The 22,926-nt window shown below is 38.5% G+C and overlaps 1 protein-coding gene across 1 annotated transcript; it reads right to left on the reverse strand.

Annotated features, from left to right (window-relative positions):
• Positions 1–3,136: 3,136 nt before the first annotated feature.
• On the reverse strand, positions 3,137–19,551 carry LOC102824603 (cytochrome c 2-like). The gene is made up of 2 exons (XM_006866680.1): positions 19,386–19,551; positions 3,137–3,282 (listed from the first exon to the last, which is right to left on the reverse strand). The coding sequence occupies exons 1-2, from the start codon at positions 19,549–19,551 to the stop codon at positions 3,137–3,139; spliced, it is 312 nt and encodes a 103-aa protein (XP_006866742.1).
• Between the last annotated feature and the right edge of the window lie 3,375 nt (positions 19,552–22,926).

The following is a 22,926-nucleotide window of genomic DNA, read 5'->3' on the forward strand; positions in this document are numbered from 1 at the left end:
GGGCAAAATATTGAATGATGCAGAAAGCATCAAAAGAAGATGGAAGGTGAAATGGACGAATTATTTTTTTTTATTGGTCGTTTATGAGCATAATATAATGTTTCCTGGTTGGGAAGTCTCCTGGTTCCTGCTAAATGTGCTGTAAAACAAGGACATTTACAATTTCTTTCAGATTACATAATCATAGGAATAATTTATTTTCAACTTTTATTCAAAATTCCAAGATATTTGTGGAAGTTAATACTTTCGCAACTTTAAATAGCTATTATTATTTTCTTCTTTGCTCTATTATTGATGTTGTTAAGTGCTGTCAAGTTGGCACTCAGAGACACTGTATAAAGTTTCCAAGGAGTGACTGGTGGGTTTAAACCACCAACCTTGCCTTTAGCAGTGCTTATCCTACAGCACCACACCGGAACTCATCTTTGTTAGCATACACTAAATTTAGATTGCGAGCATGCACAAAGTAAATCCCCTTACATGCTCCCATCATTCACGAAGTAGCTATGTTGTAGATATGGTACCTGTACCAGAGAAGCAGCACACTGAGTGACATGAATAAGGATTTATGGTAGGGATTAGACTTTATATGGAATCCCTGGGTAGCACACACTGCTACTGCTCAATTACTAGCTGAATTGTTGATGGTTTGAATCCACACAGAGACCCCTCGAAAGACAGGCTCAGTGATCTACTTTCAAAAGGTCATGACCTTGCAAAACCTTATAGACTATAGGTCCTCTCTGACACACCTGAAGTCTCCATGAGTTGGAATAAACTCGACAGCAACTAACAGCGGACTTTCTACAAGTTTGAGAGAGACTGAGAAAATAAAGGTCAAGAAAGAAACCACTCATGGATAAAAGCAAAGTCACTAGGACCACATGGAGAGTTGGGTAAAGAAAAGTTGTTGGCTTTACATCTGGAGGTGGGGTCCAAACTTTGCTATGGGTCATCAGGACAGTAATTGGGAAGAAGAGCTGTATGCAATGCAAGGAAAACATACTGGATTGGGTTATGTTCCTCCAAAATTCATGTCCTTTCTAGGGCCTCATGACCTTATTTAGAAATAGAATCTTTGCAAATGTAATTAGTTATGAGGTCATACCAGAGTAGAGTAGGACGTTTATCCAACATGACCACAGTCCTTATAAGCAGAGACACACAGGAAGAATGTCATGTGATGACGTAAGCAGAAATTGGAGTGATGCATATGGAAGCCAAAGAAACCACCAGCAGCTAAGAGAAAGATGGAACAGACTCTCCCTCAGAACTCTTCAGAAGGAAGCAACCTTAATTCCAGACTTCTAAGGCTCTCTTAAATCAAAAGTATTTAAACTCTATACATGAGGCTTTCTTGTTTCTCCTTGCAATGTGGCTTTTGTCAATTTCATCCAGTGCATCTGTCAGGATTGCATAAATCTGAACTAGTTGTAAAAGTGAATTGAGTTCAACGTCTTTCTCACAGAGCTTTCTGTCCTCATGCAGATTGGAATAAGAACCCTGGTAGCACAGTGGGTAATGAGGTAGGCTGCTAACCCCAAGGACCGCAGTTTAAATCTACCAGCTGCTCCATAGGAGAAAGATGAGGCTGTCTGCCCCCATAAAGATTTGCAGCTTTGGAAACCCTATACAGGGTCGATATGAGTCATAACTGATAACAGCACACAAACACTGCCACCCTAGTTCTACCTCCTAGTAAATAAATCCAGCTCAGCTCAGCAACAAGCAACATTCTCAGTACCTCTTACAACTCCTACAAATGTTCCTGCCCATATCTAAGAATTCCTCAAGGGAAAGAAGAATAGCAAGCTCAGGTTTGCCGGAAGTTCTCCCTTGGCACTGGGCTCCATGGGCAGTACATTCTCCCTACTTTCCAGGAACATTAACCATAAGTCTAGGAGTTAGGCAGATTCAATGGAGCTCTCCCCTGGAAATCACTGCTTACTCAACCATGTGTCTGTCAGATGAGGAGCCTTCTGTTAGATTTTCTCAGTAGTGGGGTCTGCTAAATTAATTACCTAACACATTCCATGGCATTGTGAAAAGTTACCAGGAATTAGAGAACAATATACATGTTTTGGTTTCAATACCAGGTCTTTTTAAGCCTCAAGGTAAAGAGTAACATTCACCTCATGGGAGTGTTACTATGAAATTTAAATGAGGTAATGTCTGTCACACTCCCACCCCACTGACTAGGCCATTACCTGTCTCTCTGCTTGATAAAGCAGCTTCTCCTTCTTGCTTTGGGCAAGAAAATTCTTGCAGGTCTGCCTCATACTACCGAGGGCCACTGATCCCTTCCACATGGGCTCTGCCTTGGAACTGCCCCACCATTGTCACTCCTAGTTAATGATGATCCAATTTATGGGCCCCTCTCAGGCTCCCTCTTCTCTCGCAGTCTGGTATTATGTTCCTCAGGATTAAAAAGGTTATTTGAATTGTATAACCTTTTTAATATATGTTACATAATTAAAATGTTTATTAACAAACATTATGCTTTTCCCTTCTTCCTATGTTTTATTTTATGTCACTCACAGTGAACAATTTGTTTTTTTATCTATTAATATATCTAAGGTAAAATTAAAATATTTGACTTCATTTTCCTACACTTTTTTCTTAAAGTTATTTTTATAATAAAAGGTAAGCATAATATAACACAGATCAATAAAATCTAAAGCTTATGTCTGCTGTATTTACCTTTAGGTTACTGAAAGATACGTATATGGAAGCTATTTCAACCATCAGCGGTGACTGCTAAGCACATTCAGATTTTTGCGCATGTAGAAACTACTAGTTGTTATTGGTAAGTGCCGTCAAGTGGGTTCCGACTAATTGAGACTCTGTATAGTGTTTCCAAGGAGTGGCTGTTGCGTTTGAACCACTGACCTTGGATTTCATTTTCCATCTCACTCCTCCATCTTGACCTTATCCCAAGACTTAGTAAATTCAGGCCCAGAAAGGGCATTGGTTCAATACAATCACACAATAAAAACTTTCAATGTTTATTTTTAAATGTTAAAGTTACTTCAGGCTGATCAAAAAAGATCAAATATGACTTCTTTAAATATGCAATTTTAGAAACTGGAAAAATTTGGCTTATCACTAGCATTTTGAAGTTGTAATAAGCATTTAATTAAGATGTTGACTGTTTCAAATATTGAATAAGATCTTCTCTCTCACTCTTCTTTTTAAGACCAGCGAAGACCATTTTAGTCCCAGGGATGTATTTCTTAGGATTCTCCAAATATTCATTCAGTGTTGCTTCTCCCCACACAATGCCTAAAATGGTGAAAATAAGTTTTAAGTTTCTTAAATAATTACGTTTGCAGGGATTACTGTTTTATAACACTAACATATATGAACAAAAGACTACTCTTGAACTCAGTAGCATACTTACATTTTCTGACACAAGAAAATTTGAAAATTAGTCTTAGTGCCATTAATTCTTGTCTTTCCTGTAGGAATCCAGTACTGATAGCTTGATTAGAATTATTGAAATCACACCATTAAACTATAACCCCCAAAAATATTGTGCCTAAGGAGTACCCCTCCTTCTGGGATCATAGAGAATTCCTCCTCGCTAGAAAACACCTAGGCGGTCATTTATCCCAACCTCTCATTTGAGACACATAGAAATCGATATAATAGGCATTAGTGAGCTGAAATGGACTGGAAGTGGGCATTTGAATCAAACAGTCACAAGGTATACTATACGGGGAATGACAATTTAAAAAGGAATAGCATTACATTCAGCATCAATAATAGTATTTCAAAGCCTATCTTGAAAAACAATGCTGTCAGTGATAAGGTATTATTTATTTGCTTACAAGAAGGATGAGTTAATTACTATTATTATAACTATTATTCAAATTTATGCACTAACCACCAATGCCAAAAATGGTGAAATTAAAGATTTTTACCGACTTCTTAAGTCTGAAATTGATCTGTGTGCATAATTACTGGTATTTGGAATGCCAAAAGTAGAAACTAAGGATCAGAAGTTCCAAAATATGGCCTTAGTGACAAAAACTGGGCTGGAGATCACATGATACAATTTTGTAAGACCAATGACTTATTCTTTGCAAATACCTTTATCAACTACATAAACAGGAACTACAGTGTGGCACTGTAGGATAAGCACTTGACCAGAAAGTCAGTTTGAACCACAAGGTCAGTGGTTCAAACTCAACCAGTCATTACTTGGAAACCCTATACAGGGTCACAATGCATTGGAATGAACTTGATGGCACTTAACAATAACAACAACAACCAATACACATCATACTGAAAGAAAGCAACAGGTCATTAAGAAGACAAGAAAGAAAAAAAAGACCAAAATGGATGTTAGAAGACACTCTGAAACTTGCTCTCCAGTATAGAATGTTAAAGCAAATGGAAGAAATGAGGAGGTAAAAGAGCTAAATAGAATGTTTCAAAGAGCAGCTTGAGAAGACAAAGTCAAATATTATAATAAAATGTGCAAAGACCTGGAGATAGAAAACCAAAAGCGAAGAACACGCACAGCATTTCTCAAATTGAGGGAACTAAAGAAAAAAATTCAAACCTCTGCTTGTAATATTGAAGGATTCTATATGCAAAATATTGAATGATGCAGAATGCCAAGAAATTTGGAAGACAACTATCTGGCCAACTGACTGGAAGAGATCCATATATGCACCCATTCCAGTGAGAGGTGACTCAGTGGAATGCGGAAATCATTGGACAATATCATTAATATTGCATACAACTAAAAGTTTGCTAAAAAGAATCCAAAAATGGCTGCAAACTTACACTGACAGAGAATTGCCAGAGGTTCAAGATGGATTCACAAGAGGATGTGGAACAAGAGATATCACTGCCTAAGTCAGATGGATCTTGGCTAAAAGCAGAGAATGCCAGAAAGATGTTTACCTGTGCTTTATTGAATATACAAAGGCTTTCGATTTTGTGGATCATGAAGAGCTATGGACAACATTGCGGAAGATGAGTATTCTGGGACACTCATGAAAAGCCTGTACAAAGACCAAACATTAGTTGTTTGAACAGAACAAGGGAACAATGAATGGTTTAAAATCAGGAAAGAAGTGCATCAAGGTTGCATTTTTTCACCCTATTTATTCAATCTGTATGCTAAGCACATAATCTGAGAAGCTGGATTATAAGAAGAAAAATGTGGCATCAGGATTGGAGGAAGACTAATTAACAACCTGTGATATACAAATGATACAACCTTGCTTGCTGAAAGTGAAGAAGACTTAAAACACTTACTGATGAAGATCAAAGACCATAGCCTTCAGTTTGGATTGCACCTCATTGTAAAGAAGACAAAATTCCTCACCACTGGACCAAAAACAACATCCATATAAATGGAGGAAAGGTTGAAGTTGTCAAAGACAACTTTGCTTGCATCAATCATCAGCATTTATGAAAGTAGCAGTCAAGAAATTAAGTGACATATTGCATTATGCAAATATATTATATGTATATTTTATATACATATATAAATCATATGTATTTATAAATTATGTATATTTATATTTGTATTTTTATATACATATATAAAAATATTTATACATACATGTATAATTTATTGTTATTTTGTTAGGCTGAATGTGAACATTTATTTATACAATGACCAGCCTATACAAGACATCTCTGTAGTATAGGGACTGTAGGTCCAAATAAGTTCCAGTATTTATCAGCAGCTCCACCTCCCAGGCCCTTCTGGGTGCTCCCTTGGCAGCCCATGGAATTTACATGGGCAGGTGGCACAGGTAGCATGGCAGGGACAGGCTCAGTCACAAGGCAGCTGACGGAAGCTCTTCTGCCTGGAAGGCTCAGAAGTTGGCCCAATGGCTGACCTGTCCCTTTCCTTCCAGGGAGGTTCTGTTTCCATTGCAGATAAGGCCACAAGGATGAAAGCAGGGCCAGATCTGGGTCCAAGGGAGCCTTAGGGTACATGAGAAGGCTAAGTGGCTTGGGAGATAAGGGAAAACTGGGAAGGGTCTATTTAGATCAAAATTGATGTTCTTGGTTGAACACTCCAAGAGGACAGCAGCGACCTGAAAGGAACATGGTGGTGGTGGCAGTGGTGGTGGTTGTGGTGGTGGTGGTGGTGTCAATCTCCTCAGGACCCACTCCTGGTCCTCCTGGCTGTATAGCCAGGTGGTGAGCCTCTAGTGGGAGGTCACCACCGGGGAATTTCCTCCTTAAACTAGGATGGACCATGAAGCCTGAGAGGGTAGGCCACCTTTTGGGAAGCTCTGAGAGCTCTGGGACCCTCAGCTTCTCGTAAGAGGTCTTCCCTGCAGGGTGAGTGCCTCCTAGGCAAAAAGATGAAGCTTTTTCAGGAAAAGATGAAACTGAGCTTAGCTGATCCCATTAGCATGCACTAGGGCCCCCAAACCAACTAGCTGGGCAGGAACGGGGCCCATAAGGTCTGGAAAGCAGAACAGGGCCAGACATTGGACCTGGGATGGAAAGAAGCTAGGGGCAGAGCCCCCAGGTGCTCCAAATTTTCCTGAGGCACAGGTTCAGCTGATGTAGACTCCATGGAAGTCATGGGCACCAAAGGCTATATGGCACTTGGGGTACTTCCTCTGCCGCGACTCATAGAGGCTCCTCACGCACTCGAAGCAGAAAACGTGGAAGCACTTGGTAAGCACTGCATCCTTCTTACTGATGTTACAGCAGGGGCAGGTCAACTGCGCTTTGTACTCCTTGATTTTCTCCTGGAGGATTTCATCAGCATCTGCATAAACCTCCACCTTCCTCTGTTTCTCCAACTTGCAACGCAGCCGTGAGATCTCCTCCAGAGCCCTCTTAAGGTTGAAGCTCTCTTTCTCGCGAGTAGCCCGGCTCTCTGCTAGGCATGGTTAGATCTCTCAGAGCCGTGTCTGCACATGCTCTAGTTGCACCTTCAGGACCTCGGCCAACTGAGCTGCTTCCACAGCCTTCCTCTTGTTGAGCTCCAGGGCCTGGCTCCACAAAGTCTGCTCCTTTTCCACACCGCCAAGGCTGCCCGGCAAGGCCCGCTCCTTTTCCTCCAACTTCTGCGCGGTCAACAGATGCGCATCCACCTGGGACTTGAGGCCAAGAACCTGCTCACGCAGCTCATCCTTCTCCCGTAGGCGCTTATGAATCTGGTTGGCCTTGATTCACTCAGACATCAGTGTAAAGTTGGTATCGTCCTTTTCCCGTACCTGCTGTAGCAGCCGCCCATTCTGCTCCTGCATGTCCTCAAAAGCCTGGCCTGTCACCTGCTTGTGGCACCCATCTTGCGCTGCAGGTGCGCAATCTGCTCTTCCATCTGCCGAATGCGCCACAGGGCGTCCTCGTCAGCATTCTTCTTGCTTTCTCTCTGATTCCTCTCCTCTAATTCCTGGATGCACCTGGCGTCTCAGCTAATTTACCTCAACCTTGGACTTGCGTTTTGCTGCCATCAGCTGCACCTTATCCCATTGCTCCCTGGGTGCTGACTTATACATAAAGTTGAAGAGCAAAGATGTCAGTTTGAGGACTAAGGTGCACCTGACACAGGTCATGGTATTTTCAATAACCTCATATGCATGAGCAAGTTGGACAGTGAATAAGGAAGTCTAGAAGAATTGATGCATTTGAGCTATGGTGATGGAAGAGAATATTAAAAATACCATGGACTGCCAAAAGAACAAACCAATCTATGTTGGAAGAAGAACAGCCAGAATTTCTCTTGGAAGCCAGGATGGCCATGTTTGGTAAAGTGGAGAAAAAAGAGGAAAACCCCAACAACATGGATTGACACAAGGCAGCAGCAATGGGCTCAAACGTAGTAACAATATCGTGAGGTTGGCACAGGACCCGGCAGTGTTTCATTCTATTGTGCATAGGGCCTCTATGAGTTGGTACCGAATCGAAGGCACCTTAGAACACCAACCACATACCTCATCAGATAAATACACATGAATGAAATCTATGTGGAAAGAGACAATGGAGAAGCTCAACATCATCAGTCATAACAAGGCAAGGTGCTAACGGCAAAACAGACAATAACTTGCTCATATGCAAGTTCAAATTGAAGCCATAGAAGATAAAAGTTCACAAGAGCCAAAGTCCAACTTTGAGCATATCCAACCTGAATTTAGAGAACATCTCAAGAATATATTTGACACATGGAACACTCATGATCAGATGTGAAATGACATTAAGGGCATCATACATGAAGAAAGCAAAAAGTCATTTAAACAATAAGGAAGGAATAAAAGAAATAAATGGATGTTAGGAAAGACTTAAACTTGCTCTTGAGTACAGAGTAGCTGGATGGAAGAAACAATGAAGTAAAAGAGCTAAACAGAGTATTTCAAAGAGCAGTTCAAGAAGACAAAGTATTATAATGAAATATGCAAAAAACTGGAGTTAGAAAATTAAAAGGAAAAATACATGCTCAGTATTTCTCAACTTGAAATAAATGAAGGCAAAAATTCAAGGCTCAAGTTGCAATGTGGAAGGATTCAATCAACAAGATAACTGAACAATGCAGAAGCAATGAGGGAAGATAGAAGGATTACACAGTCACTGAACTGGTCAACAGACAACCATTTCAGGAAGCAGCATACGATCAAGAACTGATGGTATTGACGGAAGTAGGCCAAGATGCATAGAAGATATTAACAAAAACCAAAGCTCCGAAAATTAATGAAATACCAATTGAGATGTTTCGATAGACTGATGCAATGTTGGAAGCACTAGCTCAACAAATTTAGAAGACAATAGCTGATCAACCAACTGAAAGAGATCCACATTTGTGTCCATTCTAAATAAAGGAGTTCCAGTAGAATGCAGAAATCACTGAACATTATCATTAATATCACATACAAATAAAGTTTTGCTGAAAGTAACAAAAAGCAAAACAATTTCAGCAATACAAAGCCAGGAAAATGCCAGAAATTCAAGTCAGATTCAGAAGAGGATGTGGAACAAGGAATGGTATTGCCAATGTCAGTAGGATCTTGGCTGAAAGCAGAAAAAAGTTTATCTGTGTTTTATTGACTATGCAAGAGTATTCAACTATGAGTATAATAATAAATTATGGATATCACTGCAAAGAATGGGAAGTCCTAGAAATTTCATTGTGTTTATATGAAAAATGTACTTCAACCAAGAAGTAGTCATTCCAATAGAACAAGGAATATTGTGTGGTTTAAAATCAAGAAAGGTGCGTGTAAGGATTGTATCCTTTCAATATACGAATTCAATCAGTATACCGAGCAAACAATCCAAGAAACTGGACTATATGAAGAAGGCCATAGCATAAGAATTGGAGGAAGACTTCAGTATGCAAATGACACAATCCTGTTTACTGAAAGTGAAGAGGACTTGAAGTACTTGCTGATGAATATCAAAGGCTACAATTTTCAGTTTAGAGTATGCTTTTTAATAAGTAAAGCAAAAATCCTCACAACTGAGCCAATAAGTAACATCATGATAAATGGAAAAAAGATTGAAGTTGTCAAGGACTTAATTTTACTTGGTTGAATACATAATCAAAGATCAAGGAAGAAGCAGTATATAAAAAAAAAAAAAAAAATGTGTGTACTCAGCAAAGCTGGGCAAAAGACCTCTTTAAAGTGTTAAAGATGTCACCTTTAGAACTAAGGTGCACCTGAACCAAGTCATAATATTTTCAATTGTCTCTTACCCTCTTACACATGCACCAAATGGACAGTGAATAAGGAAGACTGAAGAACTGATGCCTTCGAATTATAGCGTTGGTCACGAATACTGAATTGCCAGAAAAAAAAAATGTATTTTGGAAGCAGTATAGCCAGAATGTTCCTTGGAAACGAAGATGGTTAAGACTTTGTCTCACATACTTAGGACATATTATCAGGAGGGATCAGTCCCTGGAGAAAGGCATCATGTCTGGCAAAGTACCAAGACAGAACAACAAGGAAGACACTCAATGAGATGGACTGACACAATGGCTTCCACAGTGGGCTCAAACATGGCAAGGTCTGTGAGGGTGATACACAACCAGACAGTGTTTTGTTCAGTTGTGTACAGTGTCACTATGAGTCAGAACGAATGCAACAGCACCTAACAACAGACTCAATTTGAAGATGAGTAAATGATGGCCCAAAGAGAGAGAAGTAACATGCCTCAAGATGACAAGCTACTTAAAGAATGTGATACTAACTCATTTTCCAGGTTTTTTCTGCCAATCATACCAACCTGCCTTTGTTCTGATTTCTCTTTAGCAAAATCTGTAATTTCAGGAATCTAGTATTAAGGTGATAGAGATGTTGCTTCTATCTCCTTTTCCTTTCCAAAGCCAGTTGAAAATAATTTGACAAAGAAACAAAACTTACAACTCTATTTTTTAAATTGTTTTTATTAAACATAAAGTTTACTTTAGATGTGTCATCCTATTAGGAGTCCTGGTGTGGCACTGTGGGTTAATGTGTTAGACTGCAAGGTCAGTTTGAACTGTAAGGTCGGCGGTTCAAGCTCACCAGCTGCTCCTCAGAAACCCTAAACAAGGTTGCTATGAGTTGGAACCAACTCGACTACATTTAGCAGCAACAACAGCATTGCCTTTTGGTCTCCATAGTTTCTGAGAATAAATCAGTTGTTAATCTTAATGAGGTTCCCTTATCCATGATAATTCATTTTTCTCTTATTGCTTCCATGATTTCAACAATTTGACTGTAATATGTCTCAGTCAACTCTTATCTCTTTTGCTTATTCTTTGTAGAATTGAGTATCTTGGTTGTACATATTTATGCCTTTCATATTTTAAACCATTTTTCCTTCAGATATTGTTTTCTGCTCCCTTTCCACTCAATTTCTGGAACTCCAAATGCATACACTGATACACTTGAGGATGTAACACAGGTCCCTCAGACTGTTTATCTTCATTTATATTTTATTTCTGCTCCTCAGACTGGGTAATTTCAATTCTCTTATCTTCAGTTTGTATATCCTTTCTTCTACCTACACTGATTTGCTGTTGAACCCGTCTGTTGTTGTTACTAAATGCCGTTCAATTTGTCTTTAGAAAGTTCTGCTCCTCAGACTGGGTAATTTCTGTTACCCAGTCTGTTCTATTAGTCTCTGTAGTAAACCAGTGAGCTGACAATGATGTGGCCAAAAATAAGAAAAAACTTTTTAAGAGGTGTGGTGCTGTAGGTTAATGCATACGGCTGCAAGGTCAGTTTGAAGTGCAAGGTTGGTGGTTTAAGACCACTAGCCACTCCTCAGAAACCCTATGCAGGGTCACTTTGGGTCCAAAACGACTCGATGGCACTGAACAGCACCACCAACAACTGACCCTTTAATCTGCTGCTGCAGGGAGAAGCCACTGCTTTGAGAGAAAATAGTCCAGCAAACATCGGCACCAGTTTCAGAAACTCCCAGTATAACCAAAATGTACTATTTCTACTCCCTGAAGGGCAAGGTTTGGGGAATATGCCCAATGTCTGCCCTGACACCAGCAAGTTTGCTCTAGGAATGCAGGTGCTGTCCCCAGCATGTGGTAGGGATGAATAATGTAGTCAGTTCACACATGCATGCTGCCTATGAAAGACTAGCAGCCCACCCTCATCAGCCACTCCCTAATTGTTATAAAGTGTTTTATCAGTTTTCAGTGTTTCAAAACCATTTAATTTCTTATTCTAGTTACATACTTTTTTTGGCGGAGGAACTGTCCCCTAGAGTGTGCCATTCCATCATTTTATGACATCCACTAATTTTACTTTTGATGCAACTTTTGAGGAAACACCTATAACTCCAAATTTTATATAATTAGAAGACTTCCATGCACATGAAAACTAGACCAAAGTGAGTGGACACCCATCACTGTGATCTTAGAAGAATTCTCCAAAGTAGGTGACACACCTTTAAACTCATAATCCTTTGGTTAGTTCAAAAATAATACAATGTATGAACTGGCTGTGAAATCCTCCCTAAACTTTGTTTCACACAAAAGGGCTATGGAGCTAGTATTGAAGAAGGAAACTCATAAATGCTATATTTGAAAGCAAAAACTACCTTGTTAGAAGAAAAATTGAGGGTTTAATAATTCCAGAGCTGCCAGTATTAGTTGAAGTAAAAAGCCAAATTACTCACCTACAAAACAGACACACTCAGACATGTATACATATCTACAACCTAACTGTGGGTTGTTGTTGTTGTTCAAGTGCTGTCGAGTCAATTGCGATCCATAGCGACCCTGTACAGGGTTTCCAAGTCTGTAAATCTTTACGGGAGCAGAAAGCCTCATCTTTCTCCTACAGAACAACTGGTAGTTTTGAACTGCTGACCCTAAGGTTCACAGCCTGATTCGTATCCACTACGCTACCAGAGCTCCTTTAACTGTGGGTAAAGAAGACCATATAACTAACTAGAACAGAGCCTTGGTGGAGCAAGCAGTTTATGATTGGCTGTTAAGCTAGAGGCTGGTGCTTTACACTCACCCAGCACTCCAAAGAAGAAAAGCCTGGTGAACTGCTTCTGTAAAGATTACATTAAAAAAAATCCTCAATAAAGCAATTCTTCTCCGTAATACATGGGGTCCTCAGGAGTAGGGAACCAACTTGATAGCAGCTGAAAATAAGAAGTAACTCACTGAAACACTTAGTTCCTCATCATTACTGTTCTTCTGCAAGTAACTGGTCCAGGAATAACTGTCTTCATCAAAAGATAAAAAATAAAAGATAATTGAGAATTTGCATTAAAAAGATCACAGTTATTTACATTAAACAGATGAAAATCATTACCACATTCCCACATATTCAAAAATGATTTCCTTGAATCAAAGACTCAAGGAGCAAATGATCAAAGTAAAAGACTTGATTGAAAACATTCATAAAAATTAAGTCAAAAAAATCATTTTAAAGAATCAAAGGAAATATGTCACATTCAGGAGATATTTACAAATATGCATAATTAGTGACCCAAGTCAGGTTAAAAACCAAATGAAATAGGATAAAATAATTAAAACATTCAATTCAGGGAAACTTTCAAAAATAAAGGCTCTGAAGAATATACCATGTTTCAGGAAATAATGAAACAGATAAATAAAGGCCTGTTGTTGTTAAGTGCTGTCACGCTGATTCCAACTATTAGCAACCCCGTATAGGGTTTCTGAAGAGTGACTGGTGAGTTTGAACAGCCAACCTTGTGGTTCACTCCAACCTGCGGTCCAGTGCTCATCCTATAGTGAGTGCTACACTAGGACTCCAATAAAGGCCTAGACATTTATTTGTGTCAAAGTTACTAAATTTCAAAAATAAGAATTCTGGCCAACTTCCAGCAAGATGGCAGACTAGGCAGATGCACTACACTACCCTCCATAACAAAAATACGAAAGACCAATAGAAACAGACACTGATGAAAATCCTGTAACTGAACTTCAGGGGAAAGGCTGGAAAAGTGGATTGAGTGCTTGCTGGGAGGAGAAGCTGTATAGAGACAAGGGAGACTGACTGGTGAACAGCCAATCAGAAGTGGCATGACCATCTTAAACTTTTGTGAGCAGCTTTGTAGACAGACAGTGGCCTGGCAAAGCAGATTCACACAGGAAACAGAAAAGGTGTAATGCCTTCTTTCTCCCTGGTGACCAGACGTGTGGCCAGTTCCCACCCTCATCCACCCACAGCGCAGACCTTGTTGTCCAGGAGTTATCCAAATGGTTGGGAGTCACACCAGTGTGAAGTAGGGACTAGCTGTGCCACTTTGGTGCCTAGATTCCAATAGGTTCAGCTCCAGACCTGCAGAACCCACAGACACTAGATCAGCATTGTTGTTGTTATGAGTCCGACTCATAGCGACCCTGCACAGGGTTTCCCAGGCTGTAAATCTTTACAGGAGCAGAAAGCCTCATCTTTCTCCTGCGGAATGGCTGGTAGTTTCAAACTGCCAACCTTGAGGTTAGCAGCCTGATTCGTAACCACTACACTACCAGAGCTCCTTAGAACTAATCTAGCAAAAATCCTCATAAACAGGCCACCTTGCCCCCAGTTGCCCTTTGGTCCTAACACTGAAACTAGCTCCATCAAGGGTCTCCATGAACTACTTCTGGTTGAGTACCCTGAGCAAAGAACTCTATCTAGGACCAGGAATTCTGCTGTCACATCACATTATGAGCTCCTTGGCTGGCAGGAATCTACAAGAGTTTTCTCCTCTCCAGGTCCAACAACTGCACTGGTTTGTTAGTTTTTGTTTTTTCCCTTTCATTGTTTCATTGCTTTTGTTGGTATATTCTTTCTTCCTTTCCTCTTCCTCTTGTTCCAATTCCATGAATTTTATCCTTTCTCAGTCAACTTTTGTTTTTTATTCATTTCTTCAGTTTCTGATTTCCCCTCTTCTACTTTTTTGCTTTACTTTGATCTTTCCTAGTGTAGCTGAAGGATAAGCACTGGGTCACAAAGTTGGTTTGAACCACAAGGTCAGTGGTTCAAGTTCACCAGCTGCTCCTTGGAAACTCTACATAGGGTCACTATAGGTTGGCATGTACTCAACAACACTTAACAACAAAATCATCAAAGATAAGAGGTAAGCATACAAGAAACTGAACAAAACTCAAACAGGATGGATTCCAAAAGAAAATCATGAAGACATATCATAATAAAACTTTCAAAACCCACAGACAGTGACAGAATCCTTAAAGGAGCTCAGTAAAAACAAAAACTTACCTACAAAGGAGAAGCAATAAGTCTGAGCTATGGTCTCTGAGCAGAAACCATGCAGGCAAGAAGTCAATGGGATGACATATACAAAACTCTAAAAAAAAAATTTGCTAAGAATATTGAGTAAAGCTATCCCTAAAATATGACAATGAAATAAGTACATTCTAGATAAACAGAAATTAAAGGAATTTGTAATAACTAGACCAACTTTACAAAAAATACTAAAAAGTGTTCTTCAGCTTGAGAACCAACAACAATAGACAAAAACCTAAGATCAACATACATGACAACCCCACACAGAATTCAATCCAGATATGGAAGTACTTAAAGTATAACATACCTACAAGCCTTAAAATAGGGACCCAGAGATATCAATTTATAATGAAGTCAACTATATGCAAAAAGAGGGAAACCTGTAGACATAGAACTTACAAATGGTGAACAATTCAAGTAGATTTCAAGATGAAACAGATTTGTTAAATGGGGGGAAATTTAATAAATTACAGGGTAAACACAAAGGAAAATGATATACTTTTGCATCACAATAAAAAACAGGAAACTCAGAAAGACTTAATAAACAGTAATACAACAGAAATTAAAATGAAAAGAAAACCCACAAGCAAAATGAATACAGCTCATAAAATTATTCAAAGAAAGCAGCAAAACCACACAAAAACCAGCAAAATGATAGCAATCAATTCATACCAATTTATAATACTACTGAATATAAATAGATTAAATGCACCAATCAAGAGACAGAGAAGTCAAATTAATAGGAAAATAGGATCCTCTAATCTGCTGTCTCTAATCCTCTCATCCTCAGACCAGTTGCTGGAGAAGGACTGTTTGGTAAGGTGGAGGGTCAGAGAAAAAGAGGAAGCCCCCCAGCGAGACGGATTGGCAAAGTGGCAGCATCAATGGGCTCAAGTGAGGCAACAGTAGTGAGGTTGGCCCAGGACCGGGCAGTGTTTAGTTCTGTTGTGCATAGGGTTGCTATGCGTTGGTACTGACTCGATGGCACCTAACAACAACAACGATCTGCTGCCTACAAGAGACACATCTTACAAAGACAAAACTAGACTAGAAAGCAAAAGATGGGGGAAAGGTACAAAGATAATAGCATACAAAAAGGAGCAGGAGTGGCTATTTTAATCTTTCATAAAATAGGCTTTAAGGCAAAAATCATAAGAGACAAAGAAAGACATTATATCACAATTAAGGAGTTAATTGAACAAGAGGCTATAACCATAATAAATATCTATGTCCCCAATGAAAGAGCCTCAAAATACGTAAATCAAACTCAAATAGAGGTAAAGAAAGAAACAGACAACTCTACAATAACAGTAGGAGATTTTAATACACCACTTTTGATAAAGGACAGAACTAGAAACTCAATAAAGAGACAGAAGAACAAAATAACACAATCAACCAACTTGATCTCGTAGATATACAGAGTACACAATCCAACATCAGCACAATATATATTCTTTTCCAGTGCACACAGAACATTCTACAGAATAGACAATGTCTTAGGTCACAAAGAAAACCTCAATCAATTTTAAAGCATCAAAATACTACAAAGCATCTTCTCAGATCACAATACTATAAAATTAGAAATAAATCAAAGGAAGATCAATATTCAAATGAGGATATGGAATGATGGATATCATTGCTGATATTAGATTGATATTGGCTGAAACAGAGAATACCAGGCAGATGTTTACCTGTGCTTGATTGACAATGCATAGGCTTTCAACTGTGTGGATCATGACAAGCTATGGACAACATTGCAGAGAATGAGTATTCTGGAACACTAACTGTACTCATGAGGAACCTGTACATAGACCAAGAAGCAATTGTTCGAACACAACAAGGGAACAATGAATAGCTTAAAATTAGGAAAGGAGCGCATCAGAGTTGTATTTTTCACCATCTTTATTCAATCTATATGCTGAGCAAATAAAATCAAGAAACTGTGTTATATGAAGAAAAACATGGCTTCGGGATTGGAGGAAGACTCATTAACAATCTGCAATATGTAGATGATGCATCTTTGCTTGCTGAAAGTGAAGAGGACTTAAAATACTTACTGATGAAGATCAAAGACCACAGCCTTCTGTATGTGTAAATTAATGTAAATAAAACAAAAACCTTCACCACTGGACCAATATATAACATCATGATATGGAGAAAGATTGAAGTTGTCAAAGACTTCATTTTGCTTGGATCCAGTATCAACATTCATGGAAGAAGTAGTCAAGAAATTAAACATGTATTGCATTAGGAAAATCTATTGCATAAGATCAATAAAGTTTTCAAGAGCAAAGATGTCAGTTTGAGGACTAAATTATACCTGACCCAAGCCACGATATTTTCAATAGCCTCATATGAATGTTAAAGAAGGGCAATGAGTGAGGAAGAATGTAGAAGAATTGATGCATTTGAGTTATGGTGTTGGAGGAGAATATTAAAAGTACCACGGACTGCTAGAATAACAAGCAAATCTGTGTTGGAAGAATCCACAGATTCAAACATTTAAGAAATGAGGTAATATGGTTCCAATAATGTTTTCTTCAATTAATTACTAACAGATAATCTGTCACCCACCAAAAGATAAAGACACTGTGATACATTCTGAAAATAAGTATTGATACTCCTGGTAGCGTAGTGATTACGAATCGGGCTGCAAACCTCAAGGTCAGCAGTTCAAAACTACCAGCTGTTCCATGGGAGAAAGATGAGGCTTTCTGCTCCCGTAAAGATGTGCAGGGTCGCTATGAGTCGGAACCGACTCCAAGGCACACAACAACAACCATTTAAATGCAGAACAAATGTTAAAACAAATGTGGCAATTATGGCTACATTGTATGTAAATATCATGCCAGGGTAGAAAGAACAATGGAAGTCACAAAAGAGGAAACTAAGAAGTAGGAACTGGCTATGCAAAGATTTGCTATTGCGAATGTGTGGATCATGACAAGCTATGGACAACATTGCAAAGTATGAGTATTTCTGAACACTTGTGTTCATGAGGAACCTGTACACTGACCAAGAGGCAGTCATTTGAACAGAACAAGGGGACACCAAATGGTTTAAAATTAGGAAAAGTGTGCGTCAGGGTTGTGTTCTTTCACCATACGTATGCAATCTAAATGCTGAGCAAATAATCCTAGAAGCTGAATTATATGAAGAAAAAAAGTGGCATCAGGATTGGAGGAAGACATTAACAACCTGAGATATGCAGATGATACAACCTTGCTTACTGAAAGTGAAGATGACTTAAAATCCTGATGATGATCAAAAAACACAACCTTCGGTATGAGTTGCATGTCAATGTAAAGAAAACAAAAATCCTCACCACTGGATGAGTAAAGAACACTCTTATCAATGGAGAAAAGATTGAAGTTGTCAATGACTTCATTTTGCTCGGCTCAATCATCAACAATCATGGAAGCTGAGATTGGATCAAACTCGGATTAATCATCAACACTCAAGCAGTCAAGAAATCAAACAACATATTGCATGAGGCAAATCTGCCGCACAAGACCTTTTTAAAGTGTTGTAGAGCAAAAACGTCAATTTGAGGACTAAGGTGAGCTTAACTCAAGCCATGTATTTTCAATAATTTCATATGCACGTAAAAATTTCATAGTGAATAAGGAACACTGTAGATGAATTGACACATTTGAGTTTTGGTGCTGGAGGATAATACTGAAAGTACCATGGACTGCCAAAAGAACAAACCAATCTGTGTTGGAAGAAGTACAGCCAGAGTACTCCTTGGAAGAAGCAAGGATGGCCAAACTTAAAATACTTACTGATGAAGATCAAAGACCACAACATTCAGATATATTATCAGAAGGGACCAATCACTGGAGAAGGATATCATTTTTGGGAAAGTGGAGGGTCAGAGAAAAAGAGATAAACACCCCCAATGAGATGGATTGGGACAGAGTAGTGGCAGAGATGATCTCAGGCATAGTGATGACTGTGAGGGTAACCCAGGGCCAGGAGGTGTCTCATTCTGCTGTGCATTCTGCTGTGCAGAATGAGCCAGTAGTGACTTGATAACACCACCCAACAACAACAACAATAAGTAGGAGGTTGTATAAACACTTTAATTTTCTCATCCTTCACAGTGGAAGATAAACAGATATTGCTTTAAGTGAATAAGTCAAATTAGAAAGGGATATGAATATTATTCACAATATCAATATGGTCATTAAAATTACAAATAATAATATTACCAAAAAAATTAACTGGTAGAGGGAGAAGAAAAGAAAAGGTACCATTTATTCCCTTTCCACCTACAAAGAAATTGTTTAATATACTTTTCAAACTATATAACATTTCCCTAACCCTACACTAAGAATCATGGCTACAAATTGAAAACTATCATTATATCATTAAAATATGATTTAACTTTTTAAAATTTACCTGAAACTTTTTCAACATTTAAACAATAAATTATCATATAAAAGAAGTATCTGTATAGTCAAATACTCATGCCACATGATACTGGGAATTCCTCTGATTAAAAAGGTAACTAGCTACTCAAATGCAGGTCTTCCAATTTAATATAAACCAAGATTTCAGCAATATAAATAAGAACTTCATTTCTAATGCTACAAATTATGAAATGATTATAATGCCAAATCACGTGCTCCCTTCTTTGTCACAATGTACCTAGTCCTTTCCTACCTGCCTGCTTTTTACCTTTGTTTTTGTTTGCATCTGTGTATGAAAATCCTGGTGCTTGTCCTGTTTTTCCACCAAAGAGGCCCCAGAGGTTTGGGCCAGTCTTGTGTTTCCCACCTTTGTCCACTGTGTGGCACTGAGCACATTTTCGAATAAAGATCTTTCCTGCTTCAAGGTCTCCCATTCTGTTCTGCAATGAAATATTAAACTACAGAGCAAATAAAATATATGATTTACACGGCTGGAAATATTTTAGGAATTTTATTATTTTGGCTGAAGTAAATGGTAATGATATCAAAGAAAAAATATAGTTTAAAGCATGCATGCTTTAAAGTATGAATGCTCAAAAACACGGACATATTACAGCATCCATAAAGATTAGATTATTATTCCATATACCAGGTTGAGTTCCAATTTTAAGCTATAGCTACTTCAGGAACTGCTATTGGTATAGACCTGAAATGTCTTCAGTCTTCTAACAATTATATTAATTTATCTAGGTCAATCATATTCCTTTTTCTTTTTACTTCCAAACAGTACCTGTGAGAAAATAATGTGAAACATATAGGTCTAATTTTACACCTCCTTACTTAAAAATAAGGATAAAAACAAATTGGAATTATGACAATTTGACATTATGGCTAATTATATGCCTGCAATAGACAAAACTATAAAATTTAGAACTCACACAAAAAGGAATGAGGTCCACAGTAAGCTGCATATAATTAAGTTTTTGTTTACTTTACACTAACAGCTATAAACGTATCTACCAACTAGTAAAGAACTCTGGTTGTGACACCGTTGGATCAGCACTGGACTGTAAACCACAATATCGGCAGTTCAAACCCACCAGTTGCTCCTTGGAAACTATACAAGGTCACTATGACACGGAACAGACACAACAGCACTTAGCAACAACAATTCTTTGAAGAATGAGCGTGAAGAGGGAGGGAGTGATTTCAACACAAAGAATTATGTTTTTTAAAAATGAAAACACCTAATTCTTTGACAGTACAGTCTTCAATATCTGGTTGTATAACATTGGTAGTGTAGTGGTTACGAATCAGGCTGCTAACCACAAGGTCGGCATTTGAAACTACCAGCCGTTCCGTGGGAGAAAGATGAGGCGTTCTGCTCCCATAAAGATTTACAGCCTCAGAAACCCTGTGCAGGGTCACTATGAGTTGGAACCGACTCCATACTTAACAACAACAGTACTTAACAACAGTACTGAAAAAGTGTTAATGTAGGAATGTTGGAAAATACAGTATAACTTCAAGTTAGATAACCATCAGAGACATCCTAGTATTTCACATAGAGTAACCTGTAAAATTATTTTCCTAATTTCACGTAAGAACTGAAATTTAATTTAATTTAATTTCCTTAAATTAATTTCCTAATTTAATTTCCTTAAAATCACGTGAGAACTGAAAACAGTTTCAATAAATCCACCTAGAGAAACGGTAGTTTTCTTTGGGCAATATCTAAAAACATGTAAACTGTTATGTAACATTTTAGGTCTGATGAAAAGTTGAATGAGGAAACTTGCTTTATTCAAAAGTTTACTTTGAAAGTCCAGATTTTACTCAAAATACTGTATTCAAATTATACCTATGTGAATTTCAGACTCCTCTAAACAGGTAGATTTCAGCGAGCTTTTAAATTGAAGTTATAGTTGGGAGAACTTCCATTACAAAAGTAAGTTTATGCTCTGTTAAGTAAATACGTTCACTAAAACCACGAAGTTTGTATCATATCAAAACAAAATGGCATCTAATTATTAGTTTCTGTTATTTGTTAAGTTCCACTGAGTTCAGTTCCAACTCTACATAGGGTTTCCAAGGAGCAGCTGGTGAGCTTGAGACTCCGACCTTGCGGTTCAATATAGCATCTCTGCAGTCCAGTGTACCCTTATTTCCAAAATTTATATGACTGATACTATAAGTCAAAAAGACTGGAATGATATTTGTCAATTAAATGTTACTGGTAATTCAGAAAACTAGTCCTTTAAAGTAAATAAATAAATAAATTTTCTCATAAGTTATAGATTTCACTTGAGATCATTTATAAGAAATTTTTTGTTATCACTGTTCAAACTTGTCACAATAAAAGTTTTCATTCTGCCACCTTTACTCAAGAAGAAGGGGAATCAAGAAAATTCATTGTGTCCTATAATCATCTGGCAGTCTACCAGCATTTATGAAAAAATACTATTTTATTGAAACAAGCATCTGATATGAAAAACATTTCAACATTACACATCAGAGTAACAAACACTATATAATTCGTATGTCAAGGCACGTTATAAATCCTCTATTTAAATTATTTATTCATCTAATTCTCATACCAGTACTGTGCGGTAAATTCTATTAGTAGGTCCAGTTTTACCGGTAAGAACAATGAGGCACAGAGAGGTTAAGTAATTTACATAAAATCAATTAGCTGGAGAGAGATGCAGCCATATTAAATCCGTAATCCTAGATATTTTTATTTTAACAATCCTCTTCAAGAATGAACACTCTTAAGGTTACCGGTGTTTGAACAACGTCTGACACGCTGCAAATGCTTGACATTGTGTTTGCCAAACGGAGTGACAATGCTGAAAGAAGTGAAATACTCTTTAATATTTATACCACTGTGGTTTCTAACTTTGCCTAAGAAGGAATACATTGGAAATAATGCAACCACAAAGCATTCAACATTTACAAAACCCAGAGAACTGGAGTGATGGAGCAGGGAGGGGAAGCTAACTAGAACATTTTAAGGATGAGTTCTGGTAGCGTAGTGGTTACGAATGGGGCTGTGAACCACAAGGTCAGCAGTTCGAAACTACCAGCTGCTCCACGGGAGAAAGATGAGGCTTTCTGCTCCCGTAAAGATTTACAGCCTCGGAAACCCTGTTCATGGTCTCTATGGATCGGAACCGACTCGATGGCACTTAACAACAACTAACAGATGAGCCCGGGTGTTACGCTATAGGATGAGCACTGGACTGAAAGGTCGGTGGTTCAAACTCACTAGCCGCTCCTCAGAAATATAGTGATGGTGTTGTGCCGTGGAGTCAGTAGTTTCGAACTGCATCCCAACTCATAACCACTACTTTACCAGAACTATGAGTCAGAACCAACTCAACAGCACTTAACAACAAAAAGTAAACAAACTAAAAAAGATTAAGTGGGACTCTGACTATTGTCATGTGGAGTACTGAAATGGAATGCCATCATAAAAATGAGACCCTGTATAAGTCACATCACTGTAATACAACTTTCCCAAGCTAAGTGACTGAGATAAACAAGAATCTGACTCTCCAAACTTCCACCCGGGATTTCCTCGATGCCATCTCCCCCATGTTACCACTGCCACGAGGAGGATGGAATTTCTGACAACCGAGGCTCTACTCAGAATCAGACCTACTCAGAAGTGTGTCGATGTACAGAAGGGCCCCTCACTAGATCAAGGCTTCTGCTGTGCTTTGGGACACCTGGTATACTTATTTGGGGCTGGGGTGAGACTCCAACTGCATCTGCGAGGAATAAGCACTCACACTTCCCAGCATGGC

Source organism: Chrysochloris asiatica, unplaced genomic scaffold (assembly GCF_000296735.1).
Source record: "Chrysochloris asiatica unplaced genomic scaffold, ChrAsi1.0 scaffold00094, whole genome shotgun sequence".
In the NCBI taxonomy this organism is placed as follows: domain Eukaryota; kingdom Metazoa; phylum Chordata; class Mammalia; order Afrosoricida; family Chrysochloridae; genus Chrysochloris; species Chrysochloris asiatica.

Bases quoted from the DNA above. Each gene is read 5' to 3' on its own strand.
- LOC102824603 (XM_006866680.1), bottom strand. From the start codon at position 19,551: ATGGGAGACCTTGAAGCAGGAAAGATCTTTATTCGAAAATGTGCTCAG. The intron at 3,283-19,385 runs GTAAAAAGCAGG...TCACCATTTTAG, and splicing joins AGATGCAAACAAAAACAAAG to GCATTGTGTGGGGAGAAGCA.